The following is a 22,901-nucleotide window of genomic DNA, read 5'->3' as shown; positions in this document are numbered from 1 at the left end:
AAGGAGCTCAAACAATAGCCTGCAGCGTCTGGGCTAGCGGAAGTTGATTTTGGCCTATTGTGTCATGATATTTACATAAAGAAAAGAGGGTGGTGGTAGAACAGTGTCTCGCTTGCCCTGAAGTGAATTCCCGAGAATTTCTCCCATCTGCACAGACTGAACAAATGACCTCATTCCCCTCCTTTACACTCCTTCCAAGACACAACCTGTTCAAATGTTCCCGGTGAAGGCTGCACACAGGCATTCTGTCTGCTTCCCTTGGCTTTGCTGCCACATGTTTGCTCTCTCTTTCATAAACCCTTGTCTCCAGGCTACGCAGCCCGGGTCTGCCCATTCCCTATGTGTCATCAACAGCACATCTAGGAATGCGGACAAAGCACTGTGCGTGAACACATAGCTGTCATTTCCACCTAGACCTTCCATACGTGTCCCTGCATGTCCACCTCTAGCACGCCTTTCTCCTGATGCACACCAGAATGGGATGAAGAGGTGTGGATCTTTATTTCACAACTGGGGAGCTTAAGGCAGGGACATGCTGACAGGGATATTAAATAGCCAACACTCGTCACCAAACCAGGGTTTGAGTGCCTCCTCCCCTTGCTTTTGACTTCATTCCCAGAAGACCTGACCCTCCAGGTAGAGTAGGGTGATGACTCTTCAAGCCATGGCCTTGGTGACTTACGAGCTATATAACCACCCAGTGAATAATCTGAATCTACATTTGTGCAAATGTGGAGGTTGCAAACAGAAGAGATAGTCCAAAAAGCAAATGAATTCAAATAATTGGAAACTAAAGAAGTTTATGAACTGCACAAAACAATAGGAGCTCAAGGGTCACTCGATCCAACAGAAGCCAGCCAGAGCAGGACTGTCTCATATCACAGTGTTTTGAATATTCTTAGATAGGAAACCAGAGACGCCTGCAAACAATGGGGTTTGGGAGGAGGCTGAGGAGGGATTGTTTAATGACTGAATTAAAATACTGGAAAGGAAAAAAGAAAAGACACATTCAAAAAAAATGACTTTTTTGTTCAGTGTAGAAGGAAACATTTTGGTTTAGATTATCTGCTACAATTCAGGTTTGACCTTTCCCTCCAAGACATACAAATAAAAAAGACTATTTCAGAGCAAAAGTTATGTCTTGAAATAAAAACTTATTTCACTTAGAAAATGCTCAAACAAAACACTTAAATATGTCTGGAGTTTTCCCCTATTTGTATTTTTTATCCTGAATCAGTCAGTTCAATCTGGATTTGGCAATCATTTTGACTTAAAAAATCCTCCCTGTTGTACAACGAAGCTACTGGTTGGAGGCGAGACCTGGGAACCGGACTCTTTCATTTGTCTTGATCAAGCTTTTTCCTCTCTCTGGCCTGGGTTCACAGCGTTCGTCTGTAACAGACTAACGAAGGCGATTAAGTGGCCCCTGCATTCAGAGGAGAGAGACAGGCTCACAGAGAAGGTGGATAAACGCTTCGCATCGAACACGGAACAGCCACACACCCAGCTCTGGCATTTCAGTCAAGTGGCCGAAATTAGCCATGACATCCTACCGCACTTTGTCTCTGCTGCTGTCCCTGCAGAAGGGGGACAGCGGGACGTGCTGCAGGCACGGAGAGCCCACCAACGCTACCATATCACTCACGGGAACATCAGAACCAGGAGCGAAAGCCCCGCACGACTGCGTCTCCAAACTACCAGCTCACGTTCCCCTAGCCTACTCTGTGGGCTGCGCAGAAATACCGGCCTTAGAAACCCAAACTGGCATGAATCTGACGCTGTCTCGAAGTGATCTACCTTCTGCGTTCCCTCTCCTCCCATTTCTGCTTGCGAGTCCCTCGGTTCCCCCCCTCCTTTCTTGCAGGTCACTGTCAGCGTGTGCTCAGCACTGGAGCAACCTGAACAAGAGGTGCATGGAAAAGACTAGATCGCTACTACATTGCAGCTAGTTTCTGGGGAGAGGAAGCCACTAGACAAGGAATTTCTTGTGTTGTCCTCTAGAAACCCTCCGGTCTCCTAACAGCAGTCACGGACAGAAGAGCAGAAGCTTTCTCTCTGGGGCAGAGCCGCAGCCCCGAGAGCAGACAGTTTCATGGCTCAGCAGCAGTCAGAGCAGCGGGTAGCCTGAGTGTAAGAGGGTTTCTTCCTGATCAGATTAGCCTTTATTCACTTTATGTCCCTTACAGTGTTTTTTTACGCGATTCGATTTTTACAGTGCTATTGTCCAGATAAATGAATTGTTCTGTCTTATGGCAGTGAGCTCCAGAGATCAGTTTTCTATTATGTGAAAAGGCAGAGATTGCCATGGGTAATGAGCACATCCACAGTCATATTAGACAAGACTAAAGTCTCCAAATGCTTAGCAGTAACGCAGGGTTTCCGCTTTAAACAACATCTACAAGAAATACACATCTGAGTTCCCCAAGGACCTGATTTCCGCAGGTATTTAAGGATTCAAACCCGCACAGAGCATCTGCTAGGACTGTCACAAGTACCCAACCCAGAGTAACCGTAAAACCCCTTACAAGGGCCGGCTTTTGCTTTGGGCTCAAACAGTGACAGCCCTCTCGAGTACAGAGCCATGAATAAAGCTGCTGGATGTGCTAGCAATAAGAAATGCTGAACCTTTTTCTGAATGATAGCCCATTTAGGTGCGGAGCCCAAATACACATACTCCAAGATTAACTGCTTCTTTTCTTTTTAAATAGGTCTGTGAAAGCCCAGCTCATTAGCAGAATATATGACCCGCACTGAAATTTCCAGACAAACCCATCATAAAGCCAGAATTAAAGAATCAGCTCTTCTTCCTTCCACCCACCAAGTCCTGCGTTCACCCTACATCTACCCCCCTCTCACAGAAAACGTGGCTAATATTTAGGAGGGCAGGAAGAAAAAGCTAAAAATTAAGCTTAGGGCCTGGCTTGGTCATTTGATGAAGCAGTGCAGGATATTGTCTCCTCAGACTAACTAAAAGAGCTTGAAAAAGGCACAGCTGAAGAATACGGCTCTGCAAGCCCACACACACCCCCTGCACACACACATCTCCTGGAGATGGTCCAGAACACAGCCACGGCTTGGATCGACAGCACTCAGGGGAATATGGGTCACATCTGAACCGCACTGGACTACAGACTGTCTTCAAGAGAAACCAGACACAACCTGTATCACGTCTGTCATGCCAGGAGCATGCGCTGCACGACACAGCACGCTCTGAACCTAAAGGAGCAACTGCAGCAGGCGCAGGCTTATGGGCTAGGTAGGAGGCTAGCATGGACATCTGTGGTGTGACACACAGGAGATCTGAGACACCTCCACCTCGACCATTTCACCACAACTTCCATTCTCCACAAAAGTATGGGAGCCCTAAGCATCCTCTCCCACACCAGGCGGTACAACCTTGGATAAAACCCAAGCTTCCTCTTGGAAACAGGGCAGCATTTGTCCTTGATGCCATGCTCCCGACTGTGGGAACAAAGACAACAGCACAACAGGCTGGTGCAGAACTGGGATCTAGGTTGTGAAATGAGCCAGAGGCCACAAACCCTCGCTACACGGCACCTATCTAAAGAGGCTGGTGACATCCCAAGACAGATCCCTGCTGAGAAAGGCCAGTCTGTCGGGAACTGGTGGGAACGTTGACAGGAGAAATCCCAGACAGGTAGAGGGAGGGATGGGAAACAGTTCTGGTGAGGGACGGAGCTCACCCCTGACCCAGGCTCGTACCAGGCTGGCCCGGCTGTGGCTCCCACCCAGCGCACTCAGGGCTGGTTCACAGCAGCGTCGGGGCAGGCAGGATCAGGCCCAGGGAAGGGCCCGGGTTGGAGGTGGGGGGGGAAGCGGGGGAGGGGGACTGCAAAGTGTTGGGAAACAGCCTGTTGTTACATTTCAGCCCTGAAGTGTCTGCGAAATCTCCCAGACAAGCCTCACTGGAACTACGCGGGCCCCGCTGCAGGCAGAGCCTCCGCGGGCGACCGCGGCGTGTCGAGATAAGCGTGGCAGGCTGTGCTGAGTGCTGCAGCCCCGCGCCTCCCCGACCCCCGCAGCCCAGACGCTGCGGAGCGTTTCGTTCCCTGACAAGGCGCTTGTGGGACAAAAATGCATCTTGTAAGGGTCTTCGCAGTGGTTTTCGGCATTCAGGTCACCAGGGCTGTTCTGAGATAGTGGAAGAAGAGTGAGCCCCTGGTATGCAGGTTCACACCTCGGGCACCGCTCCAGAGGGCCTGGGAACAGCGAAGATGAAGCTCGCAGGGAACCTCCTCTCCAAACAGCACACACAGCTTTAAAGGCTTGAATTTTTGTTAACTGCCCCACCATCAATCAGGCTTTCCGCCATCGAAGCCCACAAGCCTGGTGTAACACAGCATAGCTCGACTAAACCCAACGGATGCTCCTCTCGCTCCGTCAGGTGTAAACTGGGAGCCGCCTCACCAGAACTGGTGGAAGTGGGATGGCCCAAAGCCAGCGGGATCCCCGGGAAAGCCCGCACGGATCCCCGCATCCCGCCTGCCTGCTGCACGGAGCGAGGGAGCCCGGCTGCCAAACCACACGGAGCTCCGTTGCTCAGCAATCAGCTGCGCTTCCTACCCTTGCGCTACTGATTGTGCAAACATGAATGTAATTAGTCTAAATAATCACCAAAGATTTAATAGGAGCCAGACCACCCAGAGGCCAAATAGCTGGCGGTGGAGCAGCGAAGGTTTGTTCGCTGGTTTTTGTAACACTTGCTAATGAAGTGAGGTCGGATAGCAAAGCAAACACCCTCCGCTAGCACATCCCCTGGGAAGCCCCATGTCCCTTGAAGCCAAGAACGTTCTCTCAGGATAGGCAACATGTGCTACTACCATCACTGCTTTTAATTTATCGCCGCTTGGAAAGTCTCCCTGAACAATTATGAAACGAAGCTCTGAGCCCCAAAATAAGCTCCCGTCCCAACCAACCCTGACTGGAAACGCTGCTGACATGGCAAGCAGCTCGCCACGGAGGCTGCGACCAGCGGCTCGTGGGTAAGCGAGTTCCCCACACGCCGGGCTGAACCAGCGTGCCGGCAGCACGCAGCAGCGCTCAGCCGCTTCCAGAGGCATGAAGCAACACTCCGCACTGTATCCTGCCTTCCTCCGCGCTCACCCACCATTCACTGTATCTCTCCGGCTAAATACGGAGCTGACAAACACACCCAGCTGGAGACATTCATGTTGTTGGGAGCAGCATCGTGGCAAGAACATCAATTCTTCTGGATAAGCAGAATTTCCTCAGCTGGGGTGGTCACTTAGGCTGCTAATTGTGTGACCTGCCTCAAGACCATGTTCTGCCAACAGAGCAAGACCTGAGATTCCCCAAGTCAGCTCTGCACTGCAGTTAGAGAGCTGAGAGAAGACGCTTATTTCTCCAAAACACCAAGAAGCAGTTATTTCTGTTTTCTTCAGGGTAGGAGTGCAGCAGACCCCCCTTTCCAGGGAGACAGGGACAGTCTTTGGAAATCCCTGCTGGAGCCAGCAGCAGCCCCTCAGTTCAAAGCTCCTTTCTTTAGGCCTTGAATTCTCGGCCATAAAGACTCCAAAGAGGTTTTGATAACTTGCCTATCTTTTAGATAAGCAAAGCTTTGGATGAATCCCACACGGTTCTCTATCTACCGCAAGTCCTCATTTGTTTTCCGCCAAGGCACTTGCTGGTTTTCCTCTCCAAGGTGTTGGACAGAAATGTCAAGAGGCTGAAGGGGCGGCATTTGAGATGGGAATTTTTGCCAGGATGAATTTTTCTTCTTCTTTTCTAAGTGGTATGGGGCAAAGCCGCAGAGGGCAAACCCGAGTGATAACTGAACGAGACAGGTTTTTCTCACAGGAGCAGTACATTTACTCCTTACGCAACGAAAAGGAAAGGCAGAGAGGAAAGACAGATGAAAGGTTGCCCTTTCAAATGGGTTAAGAAAGAGGAATTTTAAAACAGAAAATTCTATTTAAATTTGCAATGACCAGGCCGCAGGATTTTCAACTAAGCAAATCTGCGATTCGAGCCTGGAACAAAGTACAGAAGTAGAGCACAAAGAGAGACATCTCTGATTTCTGCAAGGTCTTTCTAGACAGCTTTGTCCAGGGAAAACCTGTACACGGGAAGTGCAAGAGAAACGCAATGAAGGAGAACAGCGACTGGAGAGAAGATTTCCTCAAACGAATCCAAAAGAAATGGCCACAGCCTCTCTCCCTGCAACGCCGCACAGCCCAGGAGCTCCTCGCCGGCGGCCGCCAGCCCAGAGACAGCCAGTTATGCTCAGGTTATTTATTTTGCTCACTTTAGCAGTGTCACATATTTAACGTTTTAAAAAATAGTATCTTCTTTTATCTGCGGCAGTATAGAAAGCAAGAAGCAGCTTCCTAGAGCAGCCAGGCAGAAGGGAGCTGGCAACCTGTGCCAGCTCAGGAGGGCAGGAAGATTAAAAGGAGATGGGATTTTGCTTTGTCCTTCACGGAAGACTTTATCCCCTCCAGATACACAACAGAAGCTTTCTCTCCCTTGGAGGCTGGCCGGCAATGGCCTTCCCGTCTCTGAAAGCTGCTCCTGGGTCACGCGCAGGGCAAGCTGGGAGCAGCGTGGCCCCGTCCCCCGTCCCCTGCCAACCCTGCCGCCGGCCCCCCGCTCCCCACGCAGCCCACGGGCCCGCGCGTCCCTGCCTCCCTGCGCGCCACTTGTCCCTGCGCCAGCCCTGGCTTCTCGCCCGCTGCCGGGTGATGCTGATCAATTAGCGCACAACAAATAATTAAGCTGATGAATGTCTCTTTTTCCCGCTTGCTGACTGCAGTTGCCTCGAATTTATGCCCAGAATATGACTGAATTTATTCGCTGCCGTTTGTAGCATTCAAAAGAGGTCTTTAATGATTTCTTTTAAGCTCTTTAGCCTGATTGTGAACAGTGCAGGGCAAATACTCATTATTTCCTATCTATCTAAGCAGCAGCACTGATTAATCGGCAGCTGGTCAGATAAGTCACACCGCTCCGTTCCCCTCGCTGCAGAAATGCACAAGGTCATTCACTGCTAATGCGCAAACGCAAAGGGAAGACGTGGCCTAAGCGAATGCCGCACGGACATCTCCGGTGCGCTTTCAGGGCAACTAAACAGGAGCATGCAAAATCTCACGTTAAGTAAGAGGGCTCAGAATTCAAGTGAATACGGGTTGAAAAACTTTGCTTTCACGCAGCCTGGTTCACAGCATCGTGTGCAGCTGAAAGTGCTTTTGGGAGGGCAGGGGGACTGCAGTGAAACTTCAGTCTTGACAGTTTGCGGACACTAAAGATCTGAAGCCAGCTCCTACTTGACTGTTAACTCCTGAATCTTCACATGATGCAATGTTAATCTTCAGCCCTTTCCTAAAATAATGTGCGGAGTTGCTATGTTCTGTTAAATGTGAACCATGTGTCACCTCAGCAATGGCTGCAACGGTGAAAAGATGATAAATCTAAAGCTTGTAAAATGTCCTGTGACATTTTGGGAGAAAAACAGGTGTTGCATAAATGTTAGACATTTATGGGTAAACTTGCAGGGGCTTTAAAAGACTGACACATCTGCCACATAGTATGTAACCCTGAAAGAAAAGGAGCAAAGCAGCCTCTTTCATGTGTCTCGCTCTTTCTACAACCGTATGAAAATACATCCTCATCTGGTATTGGAATTAACAGAGCTGGACTCGCCCCTCCCTATGTCTCCTCCAGGTTTTTGGCTTTTACACCCAATGTGTATTTTAAAACTGTGCCTTTTTAAGTAGGTGGCAAACTGTGCTAGAAGCATTTGGTATGCGGAGTATTTTTATTCAGCTCCCTTTTCTCTCACCTTTCATTGTTTTTCCCTTTGGAATATCTCCTGTAATGCTCCACTCATAAACCTCTTCAAAGGGAGGGCTGTATTTGAACAGCCTCGCCTGAAATCTGGTCCCAGTCAAAGGCCTCAGATGGGAAAATAACCCGCAGAGCCGAGACCCGCAGCCCCACGGCTGCTGCCGCAGGTGTCGGCGGCCGCTTTGCAGGCAGAGAGGTGCTGCCGGCCGCCTCTTTGGCTTCGACACCACGGCCCCACCGGCTGGGTTGTTATTTTCCCCTTTACCCTACAAATGCAATAAACTGGGACTTAGCATCTTGCTTTTGGCATGGAAGGACTAAGGAGAAGGTGGTTTTCTCACTCCTCCTGAGGCCCTTGTTCAGCCCCTGGGATGTTGTTGGCGTTTCGGGAGAGAGAAGCTTTTGGCAGCTGAACGTGTGCTGAGGAAGCGCTGGGCTCTGTGGTGCAGCCCTCAGACCGTGTGATCTCTAGGACGGGGGTTTCTAAAGCATGAACTAAGGCAAGTCTTATCGCCCCGCTCACAAAGACACGGCTCCCAGTCAAGTCAGTAGTAGCAGACTTCTCTCCAAAAAGCTTCAAAACCTCCCTCTCCATGGGGGAAATGCATCAGACGTGTGAGCAGCTGCCCCCCTCTGAACCACCTGCCCTTTGCATCGGGCAGTTTTAGCACAGAAACCAGCAACCGACTGGGCTACAAAGCGCTTTCCCCCTCCTGGGTGGTCGCTTCGTTTCTGGGAGGCAGTGAAGCAGTAGATAGTTTGAGCGTGACTCGCCTGGCTGGTAAGTGCTCACAACCCTGTGCAGATCCCCACTCTGTCTCAACTCCCTGCCCAGCAATAAATTCTGCTCCCAGATCTTAATCCTATCCCTCTCCCCCTCAATTTGGCACCCACATCCCTTGTGCTTCAGTCCTGACCCCACCCCAGCAATATGTTGTGCCCTTAGCTCCTGTCTTGACAGCACTGGTTTGGGTCGGTCTCCTCCTGGCCACCTCACTTCCATTCCTCCAGCACCTCTTGGGATTTTTCATTCCCCGTTCTCAAGCCTGAAGGCAGCAAGATAAAGTTTCCCAGGCAGGCTGTTGTAGGAGGAGAAGACCTACGCCATGCTGAGCTACTGGGCACTTCCAGCTCTGCCCTCCCAGCAGAGGCCAACGAGAAAGCTGTGCCTGCCCTTGGGTTGCTCCTCCCAAGGAGGTGGAAAATCAGCCAGAGATAGGAATCTCTTCTTGGAGATGGCACTGAAGATGAGCCACTGCCTGTCACCCCGCTTGTCTCAGCAGGGAGCCCCGCACAGGCTCTCCATGCCCTGCTCCACTCTTGGTGAACAGAGACGCTCACCAGCTTCCTTCCCAGCACACGGATCACAGGGCCACTTGCAAAAGAAACACAGCAATACAGGGGAAAATTTGTCCAAAGAAGCACAGTTAGGAAAATTACCTCTTCTCCCACCTCCCACACAGTGGAGAAACGAACACCTTCCACTTGCCAAGACATGTCCACTTCTCCCCAGTGCTCCCAGATGGGCCAGACACAGCCCACAGTGCTGTACCGGTAAGAGATCTTCAGCTGAACATAGGAAAAGAAGCCAAAGATGTCTTGGAAAGGACTGTTCCCTGCAGAGAGGTCTTCAGTCCCTCAGCTGTGGTAGAGAGGGCCTTCAGCCTCGGATGGGTGAATTGGACGATGTCATACTCTGAGCCCAAGCTCCCACTGTCTGTTCTCAAATTTTGTTACTTATTAATATATATCACAGATTTAACGTAGCTGGATTTTCTTCATTCTGATCTACACTCAAATCTTGAAGACAAGATAAAAATCTCACATGGCAGAGGCTAAAATTTTCTTTCTTTTAGTCGGGAAAAAAGTTCAAAATCTGTCCTGGTTAGAAACGTATGAAATGCTGTACTGCTTCGAACCACAGGCTTCACTGCCCCAGTCACCTTCTCTAACAGTGGCCAGAAATGGGTGTTGAAGCAGCACAAAAAAAGGAGGATGGGTGGAGGGATCCTTCCCCAGGCTCAAGCAGCCAATGGTTTAGATATTCCTGAGCCAGAAGCTGCACCCAGATCACGGTGTCTAACAGCCACTGACGGAGCGAACCTCCACGAATGTGCCTGCTCTCTTTTTGACTTCAAATATATTCTTGTTCTTAATAATACTCTGTTGCAACGCATCCTATCATTCAAACACATGGTCCGAATATGCACTTTCTTTCAGTTGTTTGGATCCTGTTTCCAGGTAATTCCTGTTTCACCCTCTCATTGCTGTGTGGCAAAACCCAGTGAATTTTATTTCCCTAAGCGTCCTCCTTGCATTAAATAATGTTTTTACAAATCCCTGCCATTAACAGTGCCCACAGTCGCTTCTGCAAGATTCGCAGGTCCTGGTCTGTGTGGCCCCTGTTTGTGCTGAAGATATTTCACATCTCTGCTCAGCCCTGCCGCCCCGCCCCACACTCCTCTCCGTCCCGCTGTCCTTCTGGAGACGGGATGGTCAGCGAGCCACGCATGTGGGGTACACACCAAGCCAAGTACAGACCTACAGTGGTGCATTCGTTCTGCTCTCTGTTCTTTTCCTACTGACTCCTAACCTTTAGTTTCCCCTCTGAGCACTGGGGGTGGATATCAGGGCAGGCAAACAGACCCTTCCCAGTGTTTCTGTGCAAAGGTTTGTCCTAAGCAGTAGGTGCGGCTTTTCTGATGAACAAGCCCCTGGGTTTTGAAGGGAGCCAGCCTTTGCCTACAGAGAAGGTAGGGTTTATTTACAATAAGAACAAGTGAATGCCTCCAACTACTTTATTTAAGAACCTGCCTTGCACAGGTATAAGGCAGGTTATGATGGGAAATGCACATGCCTATCAAGTGGGAACTTCAAAACGAACCAACAGCTCAGTGTCTACAGTGAGCTGATGCCTGGACTGAAGGTCCTGCTGAGACCTTGGACCGCCCCTATTCTAGCAAAAACATAATTTTCCTAGGCTCAAAGCAGTCCTCGCCAAGGAATTTCCAGTGAAAAGAGGAAAGGGCATCCCTACCTTTTTGGTCTTGACTGTTGAGGCACAGCAGTCCCCACCATCATAGTTGCAGAAGGCTCGGTTGTTGATGGAGTCACAGTAGTTGTCCCCCATGAAAGGCTGAAAAACGAAAAAGCAGAAAAAGTCTCAGAACGTGGACGTGAATAAAACGTGTTAACAATACGTCAGAAGGAAAACACGAAGACTTGAAGGAGCCGTACAGTTTGTAACATTATCAGCCTCCCTGAAAAGCAAGAGATTATTCCCCTCTCTCTCCAAAGCAGACAGAAAAAAAAGGACACTAGATGGAAGGGGAATGAGCCCTTGTTGGCTTTTCACATCCCACATACGATGACGCTTCAGGAATATTAATTTGACTAGGCCCAGAGACAGCATCAAGGCATCTAAAATTGTGGCACCTTTTGACAATTTTAAGCTAACCTTCCAAAACTATGTGCGATAAGATGCAGATTATGTATAGCAGCAAAACTGGCTTGCTTTTAATAGCTGTACTTTCCAGCACAGTTCTCCTAACTACGCAACAAGTGTCAGCACTGAGGGCACAAAACATACCCCAAAGAGAAATGGAAGTGGTCTGAGCTCAGCACAGGGACCACGTGCTCTCGTTCTTGGACCAGCAGTGACTGCGTGTGACCTTGGCCACGACACGTAACCTCCCTCCACTCCACAGCTCAGACCTGGGGTAATGGCAATTACTCAGAGGGACGCTGTGGAGAGCTATTAAGTAAAATTCATCAATCACCTTGAAGAAGAAAATGTGGTCACTAGTCTGTGCAACGTGATCACCAGTCTATGTGCCGCACAGGACCTGAATAATAATAACGATTCTGAAGAAAACTCTTCAAGTCTGGTTTTTCATTACACATTGGAGCCCTCTCGGTCAGCAAGTACAAAAGTCTTTCCTGGAAGTCAAAACTGCGCCTGATGGTAAAAAAAGCCCGTGCCAGGCAGGAGAATGCCAGGCAGCACTGAAAAGTCAGAAAAATGGATGCTCAGCAGAGAGCACAGTCATATCTCTGTAACACTTCGTACACATGCAGGCTTATGGGGCCATTCCCATTTTATCTGCTGTTCGGAAAATTCATTTATTCTGCACTGAGACAAATACACCAGGGAGTTTCCTACAAGAAGGCATCACTGCAGAGCAGGTGGGGAGGCTTGTGGAGGTTTCCTGGGAGGATTTTGCAGCAATTGCAGTAGCAGAGTCTCCCTGATGAGAGATACCGAAGAACAGCAACGACAGCTCGCTGTGCTCTCCCCAGACAGAGCCACGGCCATGCTCATCAGTACTGCAATGGACCCTGTGGAGTGGTGCAGGCACAGGCTTTCACTGCTGGTGTTTTGTTAATTTAAAAATTTCTATCAGGGTAGAGGAAGTCCAGGCAATGATGGCAATATCGGACCAGAGCAGGACTACCAGGAGGCAACTGTCCCACTGAACGTCACTCGTTTAGCTACACGCAAATACTACAAATGCTGACAAGAAAATCAGAGTTACAGGGTGAGGCTCCTATCCCTGTGACCTGGCCCACCTCCACTGTCTTCCACCGAGATTGACTTCTTTACACAGGCAAAGACTTTGACTTGCAAACACCCTTCCAATTGAATTAATATGCTAAGAGTTCAAAGGGAATGATTCATAAGTAGATGGAGAGATATTTTTATGCCAACTTGGTCATATTCAAAAACGTGAACTTTGCCCAACATCTCAAGACATTTTGTAGGCTTCTCCATGTCTCCCCTGGATTGCCTGGCTGCGCCTGCCTGTCAAGAAAGGCTTGCCTTGTCCATGCCTATGCCTGCACCCTACACCTACAAACACTGGAAAATCAATAAAGGAAATTTGTGGAAGAATTTGCCTTTTGTTTGCACTGGCACAGAGCAGGCAAGCCAGTCCTTTGTAGGAGAAGATGAGACAAAGAGTGTCTATTCAGATTTGGTACCAAAATCCTCACCTGGAAGACCCTGATGGCCTGGCTGTGGGGGGTGAAGTCTCTAGAGGTCTTTGCACATATCTCAGTGCTCCCACGTTTTTGGAGGACTACAGAAGTAGTCCAGAGGGGCCAGTTTTCTACTGAAACACCGAAGTTAGCTGCCGAGAAGCATGGGGCTGACTCATAAACTTCTGTTCCTGCCACTAGGGAGCGACAAAAAATCACACTGCAGCTGCAGGCTGGGTCACCACTGTGCTCGCCAAGGGGAAAATAATGCCCCGTGCACAGTCGGGGAACCCTCCCTAATGCTAAGGACATGAACACACCAGGGACTGTATCAGCTTAATGGCCCAGTACCATAGACCTACTGCCTTATTAGTTCCTGTTTCCGTAGTCATGAGAAATGGCTTGGTGAAGATGGCATTTCTTCTGAAATCTTCATGCCAGCGAACAAGTGCTGGCCCAGGCGTGGGTCTTGGAACCATCAAGGTCTAAAACCGATGCTAGAGGCCATTATCAATTGTCTGTGCGAAGCCTTCCAAGATGATGGATTGCGATGCAGTGACACTACTGAATGAATGATGAAAGGAAGAAAGTTCCTATTGATGCAGAGGGGTCTGGCAATTAACAATGATGGAAGGGAAGAAAACGCTGAGAAAAAGCATGTCAGTAAGAATGGCTTCTGGTAAATTATTACATCATTGCAAAGTTTGCCTCTGTAACAACTATCTTTAAACAGCAGGAGAATGGATACCCAATGGTGCATCAGCACCTGAATGGCATTTCTTAATGGTCGCTGGATGTTATTTTCGCTCTCTTTGGAGAATAGGGGCGCCTAGCCAGCCTGCACGAATGTAATGCCTGAGATGGCTTATGACATTCAAAGCACTGACAGCAGAATGCTTTTCATTTAGGGAACAACTAGACAGAAACTATTACATTGTTGGAAAGTTATTACCCTCTTGGGCCCAACATTTGTATGCAAAGGAAACCTGTCTTTCACTTCAAGACAAATCACGTCGCATAGCAATGTGGTCTAGAGTTCTGTGTCAGATTTAGGAGTTCTGTGCTATGTTCTGCCACTCTGGGCAAATAACTTCAATGCGCTTGTAAAACTGGGTTACTGGGTGCTGTGAGCACAGTCAGTGCTACAGAAAGTCAGGAGATGTGGGGTGAAGACACAGCTCTTCCACTGCCCGTCTGGTACCCAAAGCAGCTGTCCGTCCCTCTGCCTGCGAGCTACTCCGTTTCCAGAACAGGCATGAAGCTTCGCAGCCTTACAGAGGTGCCCCAGGGACTGACTTCTTGACACGGGTGAGATTCTCAAGGGCTGGATGATGGAAACCGCATGAGCACCATGACCTAGTGAGAGGTGCTCCAGCCCTGTTTAAAAACGGGAAGCATCTTAAGACTTCCCAGACTTTTCAAAGACTGTTGTCAGCAGAAACAAAATAATTGCTTTTTTCAAATAACGTACAAGAATTTAGAAATGTATCATAGCTGAAATGTAACTGCATTTTTCTGATTTTATTTTTTTTTTCTGGTTCAGATGGAGGTGCACAGTGGAGGGATGTGTGATTTGCTCCCTGTCCAGCTGTGCTGTCCACCCAGGGGTATCATTTCTGCCTCTGGCTTTCCTAAAGTTTATCTGCACACACCAAAGCCCAAAGCCTAGCTGGCCTTCGAAAGAATGTGTCCTCTAATGAGATGTCAAAATCAAGGAAAAACAACAGAAGGTTTTTGCAACTTCCCAGAAATTCCCAGATCCTGGGAAATTCTGATGGTCTACCAATGTTGTTAAGCCACTTGATCATTTAACTCCTGTGAGAGTCACTCAAACACCAGCTCTAGGAAAACCACCAACTTCACCACTGAGCGTCAGAACTGATGCAGGAGATCACGGTCTGTTTGATACGACAGTCAGGGCAAAAGCCTGTTTGCCCCGCTTGAGAAACAGCGTGCAGGCAGCTGACTGCAGCAACCGCTACCGTAACACTTAGGAAAGCAAGCGCGGACCAGCTGAGCTAACGCGAAAGCTCACCTCGCAGCCTTTGACACAATGAATCAGGGATGGGTGAGGGTACCACTTGAGTCCCGCCGTGCAGACAACGCTCTGGAGGGGAGAAAGAAAAAAACAAAACAAAACAGGTAAAGACAAAGAAATCGGTGTACAGAAAATCAGCGTGCTGGCTCCTGTGGCTCTCCTGTACTTAACCAATGAAGTTCAGTTCCTAACACCTCTTGTGTTCTCAGAACCTGGCTCTCCTCCAGGTATTTACAAGAAGTGTTGGACTTGACACTTGCAATAACAGAACATTTGAGATTAAAATAATATTTAAGGTTCTCCTAAAATGTCACGTCTATTATTTCACTCATGGCGGGGGAACGTGGCAGGGAAAGGGAAAGGCATAGGTCCACCGTCTTGCTCTTGGGTAGGGGGGAGACATTTTAGGGATTAATTGAGGGATTTCTTTGGTGCTGCAAATCATTGTTCTCTTTTGCTATCCATCACATCTGTGCTTCTTGAAGATGCTAAAGGTGGACTTTCAGATACATTTTCACACCATCCTTTAGATCTTAAATGGAAGCACCTCCCACCACGTCTTCAGAATAACCCCCAGAAAGGACAGCATCATCTGCTATATTACATGAACTTCACAGTAATTTCTGCATTTATAATAAATTCTGGACTGCCTAGCATTGGGCAAAAATGACGACTGGCCTACTCAATGACGACACACCCAGGGCAGCCATTGTTTGCCTGTAGACGTGGAAACTTTGATTTTAAGAGTGGATGAAAAGTTTGGCCAGTCAACTGAGATGGTGGTTCAATACCATGGAGGTCCAGGAGACAGGACTCCCATCCATTCACCAGGACATCAGGCACACTGTTCATTTGGGGTTATTGTCCATGGATGGAACACTACAATGTCCAGTTGGGCAAGACGAATATGCAGGCGTGTGCCCAAGGGCAGGGGTCGGGGTTGGATGGAGGCCTGGGGAAGGAAGGGATTAACATTTGGGAATACCTGACGTACAAGCCATCCCTCCCCGTTTATTCCAGGGCTAATTTAATCCATCTGCAGGGGAACCTCAGCATGTTTTTATAGTTTCTGTCATTCGAGGCTTACCTGGCGTGTGCTAGAAAAAGAACTTTTATACTATCTGACTTGGGCTGTTTATCTTTCCGATGCTCTCGGATTTTCCACTATTACTCAAGCCCGGCTTGTCCCACCTGCCTCGCAACAGGGCCCGTCTGTGTGCACCGAGAAGCGGACGGGCGCGGGGGGAGGACGCTGTTTATCCCCCGGGAGGGAGCTGCAAGGTGCGGGGGCCCTGCAGTGTCAGACATTCCTCCGCATGCTCTTGACAGACAGCTGGAGATTTCCAGGCTGTTGCCTGCCACGAATGGTGAGATTTTTTGTACTTCTTTCCCCCTCTTCTGTTTATTGCGCTTCAGAGGGAGAAGAAAGGAAACTTTTCTAGGTTTCAAAATAAACAAGTCCAGTCAACAGACCGGGAGGGGGGAGTGTGAAGGAAGCAGCTCAAGAGCATTTGAACCCAAGAATTAAACCAAAGTAGAACAACTCCGGCATTTGCCTCCTGTATTCAAGGCCAGCCAGACAATAAATAGAAGTGCGCTTCCAAAGAGCATCTCACATTCCCCTGGTAAGAAGCATCAGCATTTACAAAACCTCTTGATACGTGTGAATGAGTGTGAGCATCTGGAGCTAACAAAAGGCGCCGAATAGCCCTGAAACAGACTCTTAAGAAGGCAGGTTTCCAAGCGAGAGCAATCCCTCGCAGATGATGCACTGACCACTTTCCTCACCCTCCCAGCATTAAAAATCCAGCACCCTCCCTTAAAGGAATGGATAGAAGGTGAAGTCTCTGCTAGGACGGTGCTCTCCTTGGAGCCCTCACTGAAGGTCATCTCAATGCCAAGGGCTGCACAGCTTCCAGGGAAAGGGAGTGCCGCTCTGCACTGCTCTCCATAGCGTAGGAAAGCCAGTTACCTTGTCCTAGATTAGTCACTGGGTCAGTGGGACATTCACATTGCTCTGGAGTGGCACTTGCCAAAGGCTTAGTCCCAGTTACTTCGCCCTCTCCTAAGATGAGACTTTGCTAGGCTAGTGGAGACCATTAGAGCTGCTCCAGCTGAATTCAACCCTTCTGACATTCACAGAGCTGGAAGCATTGTATGCTCTGGCCCTCCAAACTGTGAATTCCCTTCACCCAGCCTGTTTGTACCCTCCAGCTGCTGCTGTGGTGTGTGTGGTGCAACAGGATGGGAGACAGTTGTTCACAGAAGAGCCTGGATCGGACAATTAAGAAACTGGGGATGATTCGGGCTGCTGGGCATCATTCTTGCCTCTTGCGGTGTGACAAGGTACAAAGGTGCCATAGGGTGCTGCATGGGGCAACCAAGATAAACAAACACATCAAAAGCAAGCAAGGAAGGGTATAGGTGACAGTACTGTGGGACGTGACCAGGATCTGATGGCATCAGTGCACACAGACAGGAAGGTGGACTCACAAGGCCAACAAAGGATGCCATAAGAGGTGGATGGAAGGACAGCATCTGACACGCGCCGTGATAAAGCCCATCTGGCTGCTGCTTCTGCGAGCCCCATGCCTTCCCCGTGCCACCACGTGCTCCAAGCCACTGTGGTGACATATGCGGCCCTCATGGCCCCGGCTCCCCCCGTGCATCGGCTCCTGCAGCACAGCTGCCCTCCTGCGCGGGCCGTGCTGCGCAGCTGGGGGTAGTGACCTCAGTCCTGTCCCCATCCCAGAAACGCCATCCAGCTACATCTGCGGTTTGGTGGCTGTGACTCCATCTGCCGCAACGGGAGAGGGAGCTGGGACGCGCTCCCACAGTAGGCAACAAAGAGCCAAGAGAGCAAATCAAGCTGTCATTTGCTCCTTGTGAGGGAAGACCTAGTGCCTCCGGTCCCGGCGCTTCCCTCCCATGGTGGGACTAACACAATGATGTCAACCATCTGTGGGCTGCAGAGGGGATTAGGTTTGCCCAGGAGAAGCGGGTGGAGAGCTCTCCTCCACCTTAGATGGGTCAAGTGTCCCCCAGTGCTAAAGCCCAGGGACTGGCATCTACTGGTCTCAGCTAACTCTCTCTACCGCTTGCACAGTATTTGGCCTGTTCCTGCTCTGCACAAAGACAAGGACCCAAACCCAGACAACCTAAGAAATTAGGCGTCTGGCCTGTTTCTCTGCAGTCAGGGGAAAGAGCTGTCAAGCTTGTTTTCTGAGACATTTCACTTTTTTCTCTCCGCTGCCTGCACAGCCAGCCTTGGCAGCTCTATCTATTGGTGTCTTCAGCAGCTCGCTGCCCCTCGCACGCGCACGGTAAATGGGAAATCATGGGAACAGCAATGGTTGCTCCGAGCACAGCCTGCTGCAGAATGACAGACACACAGAAGATTTCAGGAGTATGTTTTTTTTTCTGCTGAAAATACTGATTTGGAAGACTCTGCCAACTTGCACTGATTTCAGCAAACTGTTGCATACCCAATAAAGCAACTCAGCCTAAACCAGTTCCAAAATACACAGTAGTACTCAGGCATTTTTCAAAATTAAATGTCTGTTGGTGTTGTTCCTTTGAAGACATTCTAAGTTTTTTTCGTTTTCATTAAACAAAAAGTTAAAAAAAAAATCCTTGGCAATGAAATGGGAAGTTATGTTCAAATCAACATGTTTTTTTCCCCATTTTTTTTGTTCACCAAAAATCACATCAACAAAAAAGTCACTTCGATTAGGAGAAAACTTTTTTTTTTTTCAATTTGACAGAACTTCCAGCGAACCGAAAAATCAAGTGATTTGCACAGTTCTGCTCCAAACAGCCCCCAGAGGAGGGATGGTTCCCTCTTCCCACTTCACTTCCACGACAGCTGCTGCTTGAGCAGCTACACACAAATATCTGGTTTTCTTGCCAGCTCTCCCTATGTTTTAGCTGTGCCTGTCCTCCGAAAGGTAAGCTCCAGAGACCCGTCCTGCCTTTATCTGCTTCTCATGCTGCGCTCATTTGTACATTACTTGTGCCTGAAGTTAAGTAACTCAGAGTGTTTCCTTTGCATCATTCAAGTACTCTGAGCTCCACAAAGACGTGCCGTGTAAATGCAACCAGCTGCTCGCTTTACTCGTATGGCTCAACAGCCAGCTGTCACTGACCGTAAATAGAGACACGTATGATCGGTGATATACGACACACCGCCATGGGGACCTTCCCCTGAGGCATCCCAGTCCCGTCCCCTCAGGGTCTCCCCGGTCCCACCAGCTGCAGCGTTTCCCCAAGGGCATCCCGCGAGGCTCTGCTCCCTCTGGCTGACGTCCCCTTATCTACAGTTCATGAAGAGCGATGTTTTACTGCTATCAAAAAAAGCCCCTCCAGCTTGTCTCAGCATCATCCCGCTGGTCTCCCAAAGGCTCCCCTCCATCTCCCAACACAAGTTTTCAAGCCCACATATCAGCCTCTAGTTACAAAATGTTTGTGGGGTCGAACTTGTATCTGCTCGCCGCCTAAAGCTCTCACAAGATCCTCACCATCAGGGCAAGAAAGGTCTTATTTACCACTGTACTCTTGGAAACCACGATTTCTCCTCCATCCCTCACTCCCCTCATCTCCTCCTTTACTACTATATGTTTTTCCTGCTGCCTAATGAGCCCTCCAGAGACCTGCAGGTATAAAACTCGTTACAGCTCCCTCTGCGTACCTGCATCAATAAACGCAGGAGCACCGCAGAGAACGGGAGGGAAGCTGTCACTTGAGTTCACCATGAATTACAAAACCACTTTAAAGTCTAGCAGCACTCGGGAACGGGCCAGTGAGAAACTGCCCCTAACGCAGAGACAGGGGTTTTTCTTTATGTTTCATGCCAGAAACTTGGCAAAGCTGAGGCTTAGGCAGTAACACAGCCTCAGCGTTGGGAGTGAACGGGAAGCTGGGAAGGACACTGAGAGCTTGTCGTATTCTGCGGAATCTGGGTCCTCACCCCATTCCAGGATTTATTCTATTGCTCTGTGTGCAATAGCGAAGTATAAAGTGGCAGAGATGTCTGGAGCGGCTTGCTACCCACTGAAAGGCCAGATTTCAAAAATCCCAAGCCCTGGGTACATATTTCAGAATGTAGAGAAGCACACAGACTGTCAAAGCTGCTCAGGACACGCTGGGGCTGTGTTGGCTGCTTGTTCTCCTCCTAAATGGATTTCAAGTGTGTAAAACGGGCTCCCGCAAAGCCAGGGCCAAGTACATAAAAGCTGACAGTGTTTGCTCAAGCACCCCCAGCAACCTGCACCCCGATGACAGGGGATGCGCCAGCGTCTGCCGACACGCGCTCGAGCACGGCCAGATAAACACCTACACCCGCAGAAACACCGCGCAGGCACAAGCGCCTGGTCACACGCCCTTGTAGGCAGGAGGGCACGCTTGTGTAGATGGCATGAGGGCAGTCAGAAAGCAGTAGATGTGTCTGTCTCCCACTGGTATCCAAGCACGGGCACGAAACCAAGTGGCCTTTTGCTGCAAGCAGCACGCGTGCGCAGGGCTGAGCGCGCATGCAAGGCGCTGTACGTGGGTGTGCACGTCCCCGTCAGGGCAGACCGGTGCCGGGACGGAGTGCTGTGAGCGGTTAGCTCTGGCTGTGCGCTCGCAGCAGGCGGGAGGAAGAAGCGGTGACCTCTGGAAGAGGCTGTGCTGAGCAGGCATCTCTCACATGCGGGCGAAGGGGCGGGGGGAGGACGCGGCCAGCTCTGCTGGTTCGGGAAACGAAATACCCTCTGTATCAGCTGCTTTTGTCATCCAAAAGCAGTGCAGAAAAATCCAGCCCTGCCACCAAAGAATGCAAAATCCTGTAGAGGAGGAAGAAAACGAAGCCTGGCCAGTGCCCTTTCTCTCGCTGTCCATCACATCTTCCTGTGTAATGTGTCACGTTTCCAGATCAGACCCACAGTAGGTGCTGGGTGGACCTGAGCACACCGATTTGGGGCCTTTACCTGAACTGACTGCCACTGGAAAACCACGCAACTTGGAGAGAAAGCCACCACGTTACCAAAACAACACGCAGAGACACAACAAAAATTGGGAAATCTTTTCTAAAGGGCAGAAATCCCCATGTATTCCCCTCACTGAATAAATCACGGGTAACGCTGTTCACTCAGCGCACATGAACATGCAACAAGGGATACAGTTAGCGAAACCGCCAGGCACTGACCTTCACTCTTTGGGGGTTCATCCAGTGCTGGATGTCTTGCACCGTCTCGTTCACGCGCAGGAGGATGGGCTCGTGACTGTGATCCAGACATGAGGTGGTACACTCCGCGCCTGCACGGAACACGGAGAGGACAAAGCTAAAGGATAAAGCAAGCAGCTTCTGACCCTTTCAGCATCCTTCCAGCTGAAGGACAGGATTAGGGCTCGTTTTTCCTAAATTGCAATTAGCAGTCAACCGTAACTATCACATATCTTCTAGCCACACATGAAATGCTGAGTACAACCCTGCATCTCAGCAGGAGATCGTGGGGGCGGCAGATATTCCAGGGCCTTTTTGTATGAGCTGCATATCTCGCTATTTCTCTGGCTATTAACTCCAAGAACGGGGTCAGGTTTTGCGCTTTCAGATCACCAAGAAAATGTGAAGGTTTTTCCATTTCAATTGCTCTTTTAAGCAATGGGACTGATTAAGCAGAGGCTGTTGAACTCATCTCACCTATGACATGACAAAAACCTACCATTTGATCTGTCAAATTTACAGTCCTTTAATAATAATCTTTCGGAGGGTGACCAAGCCTAATGATATTGCAGACGAGCTATCACCTAAGTCCCACAGTCGATAGGAAGTACACAGAGAGGTAACGATGGCTTTGTTCACACATAAACCTGCTTTTTCTCTGATTAACTGTCATGCCCAGTGGGAATCCTGTCCTTTCTTTATTAAAACATGCTGCGATACTCCGCAGCAATATCCCAGAGCCCTGTGGTGACACAACCGTAAGCCCTAGTGTGTTGGACCATTACCATTTCCCCCCTGGAAAATCACTCCTGAATGGCACAGCTGCTGCAAACATGTCATTAGGACTGCCGCACTCCAATCAGCGCTGGGGGAGGAATTAATCTCCGCACTGGTTTGGAGAGTTGAACCTTTGGCTCAACACACACCTCAGTCTGGAAGGGCAGATGAGGTGTCTGAGGAATTACCGAAGGTGTGTGGGATTCATCGTGACCACGACTGGATGCTGTTATTTTCCCCACCTGCTTCTGCCTTCTCCTGTACTCCCACACGGAGGAGTCAGTGGGAGCAGAGCAGACCCGGGCTATCGAGCCAGCAAGACAGGGAGCGCATGGGGTTTGTTCTGCTTTCCCAGCACATGTGGTAGTGGCTCCACGGACCAGCGGGATGACGCCCATTGACACCAGTCCCATCGCCAGTGAGAGGCAGGAGAGCGCCTTCTCGGCAGGACATCGATCAGGCTTCCAAAAACACAAAGAAGAGAAGAAAACCCCAACAACCTGATCCCAAAAGGTGGTTCTGGGTGAGCCTAGCAAAGTGTGTGGTATGTCTCCATCTGCTGAGGATAAGAGCTGACGGCCGCTGTGCCCCTGCCAAGCTCTTCCTCCCTCTCCACAGAGAGCCACGCTCTCATGGAGGATCCATCCCACAAGTGTCTCATCTCCATGACGGCTGCATGCTCACACCCCAGGATCAGGCCCACCGGACCTGACATCTGCGAGAGGACCGAGGGCTGGCAGGTGCCCGCAGTCCAGGCAGCCGCAGACCCTCCTGCTTCCAGCATGGAGATGCTCCCCTCCAAACCAGGAATCGGTGTTTCTCTCCTTGCAGAAACCTGGCCGGCCTGGGAGGTAACCTCGTCTCAAGGGTAAAACGCCTCGTCACATTAAGAGTCGCCACAGCCTGCTCGCCGCTCGCTCTCCCGCGCTCTGCCACGCTATTTACACTTACGGAAAGGAGCGGGTCAGAATTGTTTTGATATATGATCTGTAATTGGCACCATTACAGAGCGGTGATCTCATCCAGGTCGTGTTCTCCTCCCCGGGGAGGGAACACAAGGCGGCTCGCGGTCCCTCGCACGGC

The 22,901-nt window shown here is 49.8% G+C and overlaps 1 protein-coding gene across 1 annotated transcript in view; it reads right to left on the bottom strand.

Annotated features, from left to right (window-relative positions):
- Window positions 1-22,901, bottom strand: part of PAPPA (pappalysin 1) — a 183,148-nt gene that overhangs the window by 7,248 nt on the left and 152,999 nt on the right. Inside the window, exons 19-21 of the mRNA XM_075439777.1 lie at window positions 21,024-21,133; window positions 14,837-14,908; window positions 10,862-10,960 (exon numbers count right to left, since the gene is read on the bottom strand). Of these exons, the coding sequence (XP_075295892.1) occupies window positions 10,862-10,960; window positions 14,837-14,908; window positions 21,024-21,133 (281 nt within the window). The remainder of the gene's footprint in view (window positions 1-10,861; window positions 10,961-14,836; window positions 14,909-21,023; window positions 21,134-22,901) is intronic.

Source organism: Opisthocomus hoazin, chromosome 19 (assembly GCF_030867145.1).
Source record: "Opisthocomus hoazin isolate bOpiHoa1 chromosome 19, bOpiHoa1.hap1, whole genome shotgun sequence".
NCBI classification, from domain to species: domain Eukaryota; kingdom Metazoa; phylum Chordata; class Aves; order Opisthocomiformes; family Opisthocomidae; genus Opisthocomus; species Opisthocomus hoazin.
This window is presented reverse-complemented; position numbering and strand designations above follow the sequence as displayed.